At 41.0% G+C, this 12,827-nt stretch overlaps 2 protein-coding genes across 27 annotated transcripts in view; one reads left to right on the forward strand and one right to left on the reverse strand.

Moving 5' to 3' along the window:
- RIF1 (replication timing regulatory factor 1) overlaps positions 1-12,827 on the forward strand; it is a 128,341-nt gene that overhangs the window by 92,618 nt on the left and 22,896 nt on the right. The window contains exon 38 of one of the 2 annotated variants that reach the window (XR_004053085.1): positions 387-1,211. The exons of the other annotated variant lie outside the window; for it this stretch is intronic. The gene's annotated coding sequence lies outside the window, so the exon portion shown is untranslated. Of the gene's footprint in view, positions 1-386; positions 1,212-12,827 lie in introns of those variants that run through there. 2 annotated transcript variants of the gene reach the window in all.
- Positions 1-12,827, reverse strand: part of NEB (nebulin) — a 232,162-nt gene that overhangs the window by 20,309 nt on the left and 199,026 nt on the right. For all 25 annotated transcript variants that reach the window (XM_030916035.1, XM_030916012.1, XM_030916034.1 and 22 more), the window contains 8 exons: positions 10,884-10,988; positions 9,215-9,325; positions 8,719-8,829; positions 7,977-8,090; positions 7,132-7,236; positions 2,175-2,279; positions 1,070-1,174; positions 343-435 (listed from right to left, as the gene is read on the reverse strand). In XM_030916035.1, coding sequence (XP_030771895.1) covers positions 343-435; positions 1,070-1,174; positions 2,175-2,279; positions 7,132-7,236; positions 7,977-8,090; positions 8,719-8,829; positions 9,215-9,325; positions 10,884-10,988 — 849 coding nt within the window. The remainder of the gene's footprint in view (positions 1-342; positions 436-1,069; positions 1,175-2,174; positions 2,280-7,131; positions 7,237-7,976; positions 8,091-8,718; positions 8,830-9,214; positions 9,326-10,883; positions 10,989-12,827) is intronic.

Genomic DNA, 12,827 nt, shown 5'->3' on the forward strand with positions numbered 1-12,827 from the left:
CTGTATATCCCGATGTCTTTATGGCCAACAGGTCATTTGACTAGGACAAACAGATTCACATACATATATCCAGGAAGGTTGGTTCTTTGGCTGTACCGGATTCTACCTTCTCACAAGCCTCTCCGTTTTTCAGATGTAATCTCTCCCTCATGAAAACCGCCAAGGCACTGCACTGAGTATGAAATGACTCTAGCCACTGGTGTATACCGTGTGGTGGTGGTACACCTATTTTAGCAATATAAGCTGTTTCTGGTGACAGAGGCTTTGAGTGCAACTCGCAGGTCATCGTAAATTACCAAAGGGAGGCAGAAAATATTACAAATGCATCCTCTGTATCTTTACCGAGCTAATGTGGTCCTGTGTTTGTTTCACTCTCATCATCTCAGGTGTCTTTCCGATAGCCGTTCCTGGTGAGACATCCTCTTTATATAAAACCTGGGCATTGAGAATCAGGACAGTGTTACACAGAAGAAAGGAAAACCCAGCAGTTCCTGGAGAAAGACTAGGACACATGGCTTCTGTGAAAACGATGTTCCCAGGCAAGTGCCAGAGCATCGCGCCTGACATTTCCATGTCAGTATCAGAGACAGACCAGATATACAACATGGATCATTTTCCAGATTTTAAGATTTCTTCTAAGATTGTGGTACCATATTAACACAGGATGAGAAGAGCCAGGAAATGTTGATTAACAACAAAACCCTCCCATGTGTAACACAAAATCCATTAAAGAAATGCAAAGTCAATCAGTTATTTGGGGGAGAGATGACAAAAGAAATCACAATGTCAAAAAGAAATCCATCTTCTTGAAGCAAGACAACACATGTTACTGCTCTGGGATTTAAAAATTTAAAAATAAAAATTACTTTGTTAGCAGATATAAAGTTATTTCAAATGGTCTCTGGAGAGAGGATTTTGGAGCAAAGTATGGGGGATTTTAGCAAATCACTGCTAGTATTACTGAGGAGGTTAGATGTTAATTGTCTATCAATATAAGGCTAGTATATTTTTAAAGAGGAGAGTGAAACGACCAGGTTAGCATTAAATGCAAAATAAATAGTAAATATACCGAGCTGAAATTCTTTTGATTTTCTTTTACACGCAGTATTTCTGGCGTGTCTTGAACAACTGTAATTTTTCCTTTACTGTTTTTAAGGTCACACTGGTATTGGAGCTATGAAGAAAGAGTAAACATCTTGTTAAGATTTCAACATTGCTTTATTTTCTTTATTTGTCCTATATTATGTAAAGGAAATTAAAATCCTGTATCTTTAAAAAAAAAAAAAAAAAGTCTGTGCCACAATAATTATGGTCTGGTAGCCCAAGGGAAATTATTTGATAAGAATTTTGTGGAGAAACTAATTTTAAAAAGCATATAAAGCTAGGGGTTTGTTTTTGTTTAAGTATCTCTTGCTTAGATTTAACTTTGAAAAAGATAGATGTCACCACTAATGGAAAGCGGTGATAGTTCACATTCAGTAAAGGAAGCTACTGACAGGGTTTAGGATACACTATCCCAAAATATGGCACCTTGACATTTGAAAAAACAGCAGAAGCAGGAGGGTTTTTCTGGCCTTCTCTGTTTTTTCCTAAAGCAGATAATAATTATCTGCAGGCAATAACCTTAAAGCAGGCAATAAGCTCCTCCTTCCAGAAGGGTCCTCCCTAGACCCAGAGGAAAGGAGCCAAAGACACAGAGATACTAGGAGAATCTGAATAAACAGGCCTTGCTCAATCACCTGTTTATTACCATTGGATCATACCCCTTTGTCCAGTCACACTTCTGCATCTCTATCCTTAAAAATACACACATTTTCCTGTTTCTTTGGGTTGTCATTTCTGAAGCTTTTATTAAATAAATTGTATGTGTGTCTCTTGTTAATCTGTCTTTTGTTACAACAGTTTTAGCCATGAACCTTGCCATGGGTGAGGAAAAGATACTATATTTTCTCCCCTACACCACCAACGAAGTAACAGATGAGTCTTTCATGCTGTGATTTGGGATTAAGATATAAGGTGAGCCCAGAGATGAATTGAGCGCACACTTCCTGGGGCAGGATGGGAGTAGTAGAGGGCTGCACAACAGCCCCACTGCAGGCCTGGGATATCCAGAGGCATCTTCCTCAGCACCCCAGGTGCCTGTGGGCTGTGCCTTACATTTAATAAAAACTTACAAGGCTGAAGTTCTTTTGGTTCTCCCGGACTCTCTGCATCTCTGGGGTGTCCAAAACAGTCTCATAATATGACATGGACTTCTCAGCATCTTCCTTGTATTTTTTCTGGGAATAGATTCCAAGAAATAAGGAGGGTAAGCACCACAGGGATATAGGCCAGTGGGACCTAAAATAGCCCTTCCAGGCTCAGCAGAGGGAAAGTCCTTTGTATTTTCTTAACTGTCCAAGGATGTTAGGGCATTGCAAGGAAGAATCCTCTCAGTCAAAGAGCACCATACTTTTCCTTTCCAGGAAAACAGCCCACACATTCAGTAGGACCTATTGTCATGGCAAAGCTGGCAGAGGGGGAACCTTGCTAGCTGGTCCACAGGAAAGTCATAGCCAGCAATGCCCAGAGAGGGAGATGGGGATGCCTCCAGTGGCAGTAGTCCTCACTGGGCTGGATGAAGCTATGTAGCCAGACTGCTCAGCAAGCTGGCGGAGAGAAGCTAGAGGGTTAAGAGTCAAAGACATGACCTTTAGAAAGCCTTAGCTGGTGACAAGATGTTCATTGAGCCATGAGTAGGTGTGATCAGGGCTCCCAGCTGCAGGACTGGGCAGGCGGGCAGGCAGGCAGGCCCAGAGGCATTTCCAGAATATGGCTCTTGATGCTGCAGAAAGCAGCCTGACAGGACTGGCAGCTCTACCAAACAGACACACCTGGAGCACCACTAAGGCCAGCTGACTGGCCAAGGACTACTCTGAGCCAGACATCACTATTCTTTGGGCTCCCCTGTCCTGCCCCAGCCTTTGACTGGAGAGACATATCCATAGAGACTGCTCTTCCAGATAGCAGTGGGCAGTCGATCCCACCACCAAACTGATCGTCTTTGTTCTCTGCAGCAGAACACTTACACTTTGCCCTTAGAGCCTTATTTTTCTTTCATCACTTGTCGCTATGTCCTTTCACTTCTCTCTCTCGCTTAACTTAGCTCCAGTTTTTCCCACTTTTCAGGGAAGTTTTGGTTTGTAGGGCTGAGGGCTGAGGAAAGAGACTAGCCACTATTATAATGGGGATAAAACTATTCTGTCTCTATTTATGTTGTTAATATAGGAATTACATTTATAAGTATTGAAATTTGTAATCTTGCCAGAGAAAACAAAGAAACAGTTTCAGCCAATGAGAGATGTAGGCCTAGATTTTATTCATCTAAATGGAAGCGAATTAAAGACAAGATTTTTTGGAAGAAAAGGTAGTTCACCAGGAACAAATGTTTTGTTCATGAAAAAGTCACCTAGATGACTCCTTAGCTATATAGGTGTAAAGAAAACAGTCCTCATTGTCCTGGGAAAAGAATGGAAACAATCCTCCTTTTATTTTATTTTTACTTTTATTGTTTTTCTTTTATTTTTTCCAAGATTAAGCAAAAGCTACCTCAACTGGTTTGCAGAGCTGGTGCTAATCCCTTAGAGGGGTAATCACATTTGAACACAGAACTTGGACTCCCTGGTGTTCCCAGACCAAAGTGAGGGTTGGGCTGCTATTTCTCGTGGCCCAATAATGAAATGCAGATGAACTGGGGAGGAAAAGAGGTTTTTTGTTTTTTGTTTTGAGACGGAGTTTCGCTGTGTCTCCAGGCTGGAGTGCAGTGGTGCAATCTTGGCTCACTGCAACCTCTGACTCCCTGGTTCAAGCAATTCTCCTGCCTCAGCCTTCTGAGTAGCTGGGATTACAGGTGTGCATGACCACACCCAGCTAATTTTTGTATTTTTAGTAGATGGGGTTTCACCATGTTGGTCAGGACGGTCTCAATCTCCTAACCTCATGACCCACCCTGCTTGGTCTCACAAAGTCGTGGGATTACAGGCGAGAGCCACTGTGCCCGGCCAAGAGTTTTTATTTTTGTAACTGGTTACTGGGAGAAGTCCTGGAAATTATCGCCAGACAAACTCAAAATTAGAAGTTTTTCAGAGCTTATATACCTTTTAAGCTATATGTCTATGTGTAAGTGTTCATTCATCTAAAGACATAAGTGATTAACTTTTTTTTTTGAGCGGGAGTCTTGCTCAGTTGCCCAGCCTGGAGTGTGGTGGCGTGATCTCGGCTCACTGCAAGCTCCGCCTCCTGGGTTCATGCCATTCTCCTGCCTCAGCCTCCCGAGTAGCTGGGACTACAGGCGCCCGCCACCACGACCGGCTAATTTTTTTGTATTTTTAGTAGAGACGGGGTTTCACCGTGTTAGCCAGAATGGTCTCGATCTCCTGACCTCGTGATCTGCCCGCCTGTGCCTCCCAAAGCGCTGGGATTACAGGCGTGAGCCACCGAGCCTGGCCAACTTCTTTTAATTTATAACTAAGGTCTGAGTTCTGAAGACCTTCCTCTGGAGCCTCAGTAAATTTACTTAATTTAAATGGGTGCAGGTGCTGGGGCAATTACTCTTACGTTGTCTCCTGCTAAATCAGGGAGGTTTGAGGAGTTTCTTCAGGACCCCCAATAAACTTGTTTGTGGAGGCCTGGGGAGTTTTTTTAGACTCCACAGTAAAACTTGTTTAATTCTACATGAGTCCTGTTAAGAATTCCTTCATTATTTTGTTATGCTTTAAGGCCCAGGAAAGGCCTAGGCAAAACTTTCGGTGGGCTTTTGTTACATCCCAGCGTTTGTACAGGGACACTGGCTTTTAACATCTAACTTAACCATTCAGTACTGAAACGGTTGTGAGACCTGGCCTGCCATACTGGCATTAAGTATTCAGTAGAGTGGTCCCTACTTATCTGAGGTTTCACTTTCCACAGTTTCAGTTAACTATAGTCAACCTTGGTCAAAAATAAGAGTACATTACAATAAGATATTTTGAGGGAGAGAGAGACCACATGCATGTAACTACATAACTTTTATTACAGTATATTGTTATAATTGTTCTATTTTATTATTGTTAATCTCTTACTGTGCTAATTTACAAATTAAGCTTTATCATAGGGGTATACGTATAGGAGAAAACAGTATATATAGGTTTGGGTATTGTCTGTAATTTCAGGCACCCACTAGAGGTCTTGGAACATATCCCCCTCGGATAAGAGGAGACTACTGTATAGTATCCTAAATTTGTGAGTCAGCTTACATTGCTTGCCTTAACCCCCAGGTATGAGGTTTAAGAATTATAAATACAGATTCTCCATTGGAAATCGAGAATCGAGAAGCAAGTTTGTGGAAACACAAGCACCATCTCACCAGTATTTACCATTCAACTGTAAATACTGATCTGAACTGGGGAGGAACTAACTTGCCTGGCTATATTTTAGGCCTTGAGGAACGAGCCAGAGAGAGCCCCAGGAGAGCAGAGCAAGTGACTTGATCCTACACTGGGATAGATCCATGTGCTGAAGCTTTCGTTAAAGATCAGCAGTATCAAAAGCAGAAGGTAAAAGGCTGGTGAGCCTCTCACAGCCCAAAGACTGTCAGCCTCCGTGGCTCCCTCAATGAACACAACATGATAATTTGGAGCTCATATAATTTTGGTAATTTTTAAAAAGCTAATTATTCTTCCGCATCCCTACCCTTCAAAGAAAAGAAACATTTCTACCATTTGAATACACCTGCTTCCTAATCAAACCACTCTCTAATGATAACTATATTTTTCATGTGCAGTTTTACAATATACAACTATATGTTGCCAATAAAGGGTTGAAATCCCTGATTCCCCAATCTGATTGGTCATTAAGAGATAATCTGTGAAAATTAAAAACAAACAAAAATAGATTTCCAGAGCCTACCACAGATTTACTAGTGTCAGAATTCCAGAGTTGGACCAGGGAATCTACATCCCCAGGTCCCTATAAAGCACAGCTAGGGCAGGTTAACTACTGCTTTGGACCTCGTTGGTCAGAAGACAAGCACAAATTCTAATCTGGTGCCACTCTAAACAAATTGCAGACTCCTGATCATCACTGACAATCGTTAATACAAATGAGGGCATATCCTGGGGTGTGAAGGACAGCCTACTTTTCTTCATCTCTCTATTTGTAGGAAGATGGAGAGTTATTCATCATGAGGAGAGTCAGGGGTTAGATTGTGTGGTCTCAATCTCAATCTTGTTTGAGATTGGTAATCCAAATGTGGGCTACTTTGTTTCTTCCAGATTTGCGCACACATTTTTAAAGCCACATGATAAGAGATTTTACATGTGAAAATATTGATTCATTAATTACAAGTTGTACCACGTAAGAGTTCTTCAGTACCTTAAAATTCCTGCATTGTAGGTTACCCTCTCTCTCCCTCTTCTTTTTTTTTTTTTTTTGAGACGGAGTCTTGCTCTGTTGCCCAGGCTGGAGTGCAATGGCATAATCTTGGCTCACTGCAAGCTCTGCCTCCCAGGTTCATGCCATTCTCCTGCCTCAGCCTCCCGAGTAGCTGGGACTACAGGCGCCCGCCACCACGCCCGGCTAATTTTTGTGTGTTTTAGTAGAGATGGAGTTTCACCATGTTAGCCAGGATAGTCTTGATCTCCTGACCTCGTGATCCGCCCGCCTCAGCCTCCCAAAGTGCTGGGATTATAGGCGTGAGCCACTGCGCCAGGCCTGTCTCTCTCTCTTTTTTCTTTAAGAGTCTCACCCTGTCGCCCAGGGAACTCCAGTGGTGCAGTCATAGCTGACTGCAGCCTCAACCGCCTGGGCTCAATCCATCTTCCCACCTCAGCCTTCCTAGAAGCTGGGACTGGCATGCACCACCACACCTGGCCAATTTTTGTAGAAACAGGGTTTTGCCACATTGCCCAGGCTGATCTCAAACTTGTGGACTTAAGTGATCCACTTGCCTTGGCCTCCCAAAATGCTGGGAATACAGGCGTGAGCCACCGCACCTAGTGAATCTCTTTTTTATTGGGAAAAACTGTGATTTGAAAAATCTCTTAAGGTATTAATGGAAGGACTTCCATTCTTCCATGATTGGGGTTTGAGTGATGGCATGACGAATGTCCTTACCTGGCTTGAAAGATTCTTGACTTGTTGGGCATGAATGATCTCTGGAGTATCAACCACAGAAGTGAAATTGGCTTTCTCCATTTCTGCTGATTGCTTATACTTAATCTGTAAAAGATACCCAATAGTTGGGTAAATGTTTACAATGTGCACAACAGTTGTTGGCTTGATTTGATTAAGAGGTGAGCCGTATTTCTTTTCCAAGAAGGACTCATTCATTTGACATTCAACAGACATTTCTTCCTATTTTGTTCATAGTTTTATACCAAAGAGTGAAATTCAGTAAGAAAAGTCAAGTCCTAGCTGTTGAGAGAAGATCTAGTTGGATGCAGGATGGGATATGGGTAAGGAGGGATCATCAGCAGATAGTAAGGCATGGATTGTTTATATATGAGCTGGGAGGATGACACATAAGCAAAAGACCCATACCAATGAGCATTAGACAAGCTAAGATGCCTTAAAACTATTCTAAACTTAGGGCTTGAAAGGAGAGTAAGAACTCCCAAGATATTCTAAGCAAGGAATTCCTGGCATCAAATGAGTGGATTGACTCAGAAACAAGGCCAGGATGTCAAGTCTGCCCAGCTCTAAACAGCTACTTAATTCCTCAGTTTCTGCCCTTTGCTCTGAGTGTCCCCAGAGTCTATGGACTCAGAAAGGCAGACAGCGATGAGCCTGGCAAAGGGTCCTCCATCCTTTCATTGGGGTGGATTCCTCCAGGCAGATGTTCAAGAATGCCATTGTATGCATGTGACTGTCACCAATAAATCAGATGACAAAAGGACACTTTATGTCCTTAAAGTTACAACTACTTTCCTGAAAGACTGACATCGAATAATAGCACTGACCTGACTGGCAATATCAGTAGCATTCCTGGCCCTCATAAAATCCGGAGTTTCATTGGCCATGGCATTCAGGCCTCTTCCTTTGACTTCCAGTTCCAGGTCTCGCTTATATTCTTTCTATAGTAGCATTAAAAGAAAAAAAAAAAAGGTACCTAAATTCTACTACTAGGTAATAAACAGAGAGTGAATATAAATCCACACAACACACCACCCCAGCTGTCACAGATAGTGTCGCTTGCTACTCTTCACCTTCACTCTTCCGTGTGGCAGGATGGAGTGGCATCTGCAGAAGCCCTCTGGAGGAAACTATTCTATGCAAGTCAATATGGGTCCACAGAGGCCTTCTTTTGAATACTTTTAGCATTCTCTGCTTAGAAGATTAGAGTATAAAGTAAATTGTATATCTGGTTTGGTATATAACTAAGATTACACTTAGGTGCACACACCACTCCAGTGTAGTGTTTTTATGTAAATGAGCATACCAAATATATCAAGTTAAATCAAATAGATTATAACCACCACAGAAACATACTGTTATAGTATCCATCAGAAATTGAGATATATTTTACGTAATGGTTAACAATTATGTTGGATATGGAATCTGAAAATCAAAAGCTCTGTTTTTCTCTATTCTCTGTTTTTGTTTTTCTCTATTCTGTTTTTGTTTTGCTTTTTCCAGTGTAATTTGGCTAACAAAGAAATGATGCTCTATGAATTATGTGCAGGCTGTCAGCTGTGGGCCTACCTCATTGAGGATTTGAGTGGCATTCTTTGCTCTTAGCATGTCAGGTGTATCTTCCATTTCAGTGAGGCCCTTCCCACGGATGCTTTCCTCTAGATCTTTCCTGTACTCTTTCTATATCATGAAAGAAAAGCAAAAACACTGACAAGAAAGCCTAGATTGATCCTCTTAGGCAAAGAAGAAAGAAATTTAAAAATTCCAATTTTTAAAGGGTTCACAGTTTAGTAAAAATATGAATAAAGGCAGGGTATAAGCATGATCAGTTAACATTAAATATCAAATGAAAACCTGAAGTTAACAGAATACTAAGATAATATTCAAATAAAAAATTAGAAGAATTAACATGGTAATAGATTAGGTGGTAGTACCAAACACATGAGAACCCAGTTTGAAACACACAGTTAGGTGGTGATGTAAATGGTAGGAGGAACACATTAATGAGTATCATTAGTGCAATTATTTGGATGAAGAGGGAAAGCAAAGACCAAGTGGGCACTACCTCGCTTGCTATTTTAGTTGCATATTTGACATGTAACAAAGCTGGTGTGACCTCCAGGCCAGTCAAGTTTCTGCCTTTAATGGACTCTTCATAATCTTTCCTGTATTCTTTCTAATGTAAGTTGGAAGGAAAGACAAGTTAAAAAAAGAATCTTTATTACAATTTATCTCTCCATCTCAGGAAGAAAAAAATTACAGCATTTTCTATGTATGGGCTCTTAACTCGATCATAGTTCTGCTAATGGTCACACATTTGAAACGTGTGATTGTACTTGAAATATTTTGTCTGGAGCAGATGACCACAAGGAAACTCAGAGGCTGAGAAACTTTGATGGGCCCCTCACTCATCAGTCTAACGTTGTGACTGGGGCAGGCCCTTCGCAGAGTGGAAGGATGGATGCACCATCAAGACTCTGAATCCTCTGTTGTCTCTTCTGAATTTTCCCACACCTTTCTTAAGGTGACAAAAGATTTCATTTCAGAATTATAAGTCAATGATGCAAGGGGAAAAAGATTGCAGAGGAAGGAGAGCCTAAGGCTACCAAACGCTAACTTGCTTTTTTTCCTAATCATGACCTGTTTGTTTTTTTTTTTTTTTGATATGAGTTCTTGCTATGTTGCACAGGCTGGCCTCAAACTCCTGAGCTGAAGTGATCCTCCTGCCTCAGCCTCCTGAGTAGCTGGGACTACAGGTGTATGCCACCACACTCAGAGTTTTGACCTGCTTTTTTTTTTTTTTTAATCACTGAATAGCTTAGGTGGGCAATAAGGCACAGAGGGATTCTACGTTTTTGTCCACTCTGCCTCCTTGCCCCATCTCCTTTCCAGTTTCCAGACTTGACTGACTCACAGAGGGGCTTGGAATAGATGTTGGGACTCTACTTTTGTAATTTTGTTATTTTAATAGAATTTTAAATTTACAGGAAAGTCACAAGAACATTATGAGAAACTCCTATAGATCCTTTACTCAGATCCACCAATTGTTTGAAACCATTTTAAAGTTTTTATGACCTGGCATTCTATCACCAGAAAACTCCACAAACTGCTACTTTTATTTAAAACAATTTTTCTTTATAGTTGAAGGAAGAGAGGCAAATGGAAATTCCAAATAAGCCCATTTCCCACTGAAAACAGACTAAGATTTAAAATAAGATTCCATTCTCTACTCTTGATTAAAAATGACAAAAAAAATTAATGCTTCTGCTTACAATTCTAGAATAACGAATATGGCATCTTAACTTTTGATTATCTGGGGTCTTGATAAACATCTTGATCACAAATACCCTTTTGTTTGGCTGGGGGCATTCTACTAAGAGTAGAGTATTTCAAAGCCAAAGGGGTGTCTGTGTGGAGGGAACTTTTCATTCATAAAGAAAAATCCAAATTACATTCAGTATAATTGGTTTGTGTTAGGAATAGTTTTCCATGCTCTAATTTTACAGAAATGGTTGTTGAAATAAGACATATGGTAAATATCTACTTCCTAGAGCATTTTAAAAAAGTAACTGAACCATAGGATTTCTGAGATGGAGAAGATTTTAGTGATCACATGATAAAAAGTTTCATTAGCTACCACTTCTGAATGACAGGAAACTGGCTATGTCGTGGGCAGAGCTTGTGTTCAGTAGTGTGATGGATCGTTGTTGTGTGGTGGTGTTTTTTTGACTTACCCCACTCTGCATCTGCTGAGACTCTTTGGCAGTGATGTACGTTGGTGTTTCAAAGTCCAGCATGGGTTTTCCTCGTTCCTTTTCATACTTTTCTTTGTATTTCACCTGGTGATAGAAAGCCATGTTAGATATTTCTCCTCTGGTCAATTCCTAGACAGCAGTTTAAGGATAGTATTTTTTAATTGATATGTTTTGTCCATTGGATGGCATCTCATTGCCACTCAAAACAGTTTCCTGTTATGTTTCAGATCCAGTACATTTTTGTTGTTGTCTGGGTGTTGAGGGGATGGGTACCATTACTGTCTGCAAGGCATAATTAGGATTTGGATTCAATTTAAGGAGAAAAGAATCATTGACAAGAACCAGCTGAGAGAAATGCTGATGCAAGAAAATGCATGGGGAAAATCACCCATAGATGAGGTTGGTCTATAATTGATGGGTAGGTGTAAACACTTTAAAATTATTAATGCTATTAGCATTAATCAACATGTCTGATAAAAATCCTGTTTTTCTTTCACAAGAACTTTTTTCAGAGACCTGGGGTTTAGATTGAATGGATAACACATGGAGCTTTATTTATAAGTAAACAACTCTATGTGAGTCCTGACTGGCCATATATTTAATGCAGCCAATCAATTGGTATAAAAATGAAAACTACTTTACATATTGACCCACTTGTTAAAAAACCTGGCATTCTCAAAAGATCCTCAAGACTGTTGTTTAAATACAATTTCCTCATCCTCATGACATGTGGTTAGGAATTTGGGGAGCCACAATGTTTGTATGTGACAGAGGAGAACTGGAAAGACATGTGAACGCCCTCATGCACACAGCACCTTGATGGCAGTGCTCAATCTCTGAGCTCTTGGGTTGTAACAAGATGTTGGAATAAAGGCCCGGGGTCACATACTGCTCCACAGAAGACATGAGGACATTTCTAGTAGTTAGCCCTCATGGTTAATGCCCAACAGAGGACCTAAATAATGCTGAATTTGTGATATAGGAGGTCATTTGATAGCAAGTTCTTTCCTCTGAGAATCTTCAGTTATAGTCATGAATTGCTTAACAACTGGGATATGTTATGGGAAAGGCTTTGTTATGCAATTTCATCATTGTGTGAACATCACAGAGTGCACTTACACAAACCTAGATGGTGTAGCCTACTACACACCTAGGCTATATGGTATAGCCTATTGCTCCTAGGCTAGAAACCTGTACAGCATATTACTTTACTGATAATCTGTAGGTACTTGTAACACAAGAGTATTTGTGTATCTTGATATCTCTAAACATAGAAAAGGTACAGTAAAAATATGGTATTAAAGATTTTAAAATGATACACCTGCATAGGGTACCTCCATTATAATCTTATGGGATCACCGTCATACAAGTGGTCTGCCGTTGACCAAAAACATCATGTGGTATATGACTATCTTTTTTTTTTTTTTTTTTTTTTTGAGACGGAGTCTTGCTCTGTCACCCAGGCTGGAGTGCAGTGGCCGGATCTCAGCTCACTGCAAGCTCTGCCTCCTGGGTTCATGCCATTCTCCTGCCTCAGCCCCCCAAGTAGCTGGGACTACAGGCTCCCGCCACCTCGCTCGGCTAGTTTTTTGTATTTTTTAGTAGAGACGGGGTTTCCCTGTGTTAGCCAGGATGGTCTCCATCTCCTGACCTCGTGATCCACCCGTCTCGGCCTCCCAAAGTGCTGGGATTACAGGCTTGAGCCACCACGCCCGGCCGGTATATGACTGTCTTACAAATTTAGTAATTTTGTAAATTCCCAGAAATGCTTTCAGTAGTAGACCTGATCATATCACTTCTCTGTCTGAAATCTTCCTGACTCCCTATAATCTACTATAGTGTTCCCTAACCTGGGGCACAAACCAATGGGGCACATTGGAGTTACCATGAGGGGTTTGTCCCCTCATAACACACTCTTTATGC

Source organism: Rhinopithecus roxellana, chromosome 14, assembly GCF_007565055.1.
Source record: "Rhinopithecus roxellana isolate Shanxi Qingling chromosome 14, ASM756505v1, whole genome shotgun sequence".
Lineage (NCBI taxonomy): Eukaryota > Metazoa > Chordata > Mammalia > Primates > Cercopithecidae > Rhinopithecus > Rhinopithecus roxellana.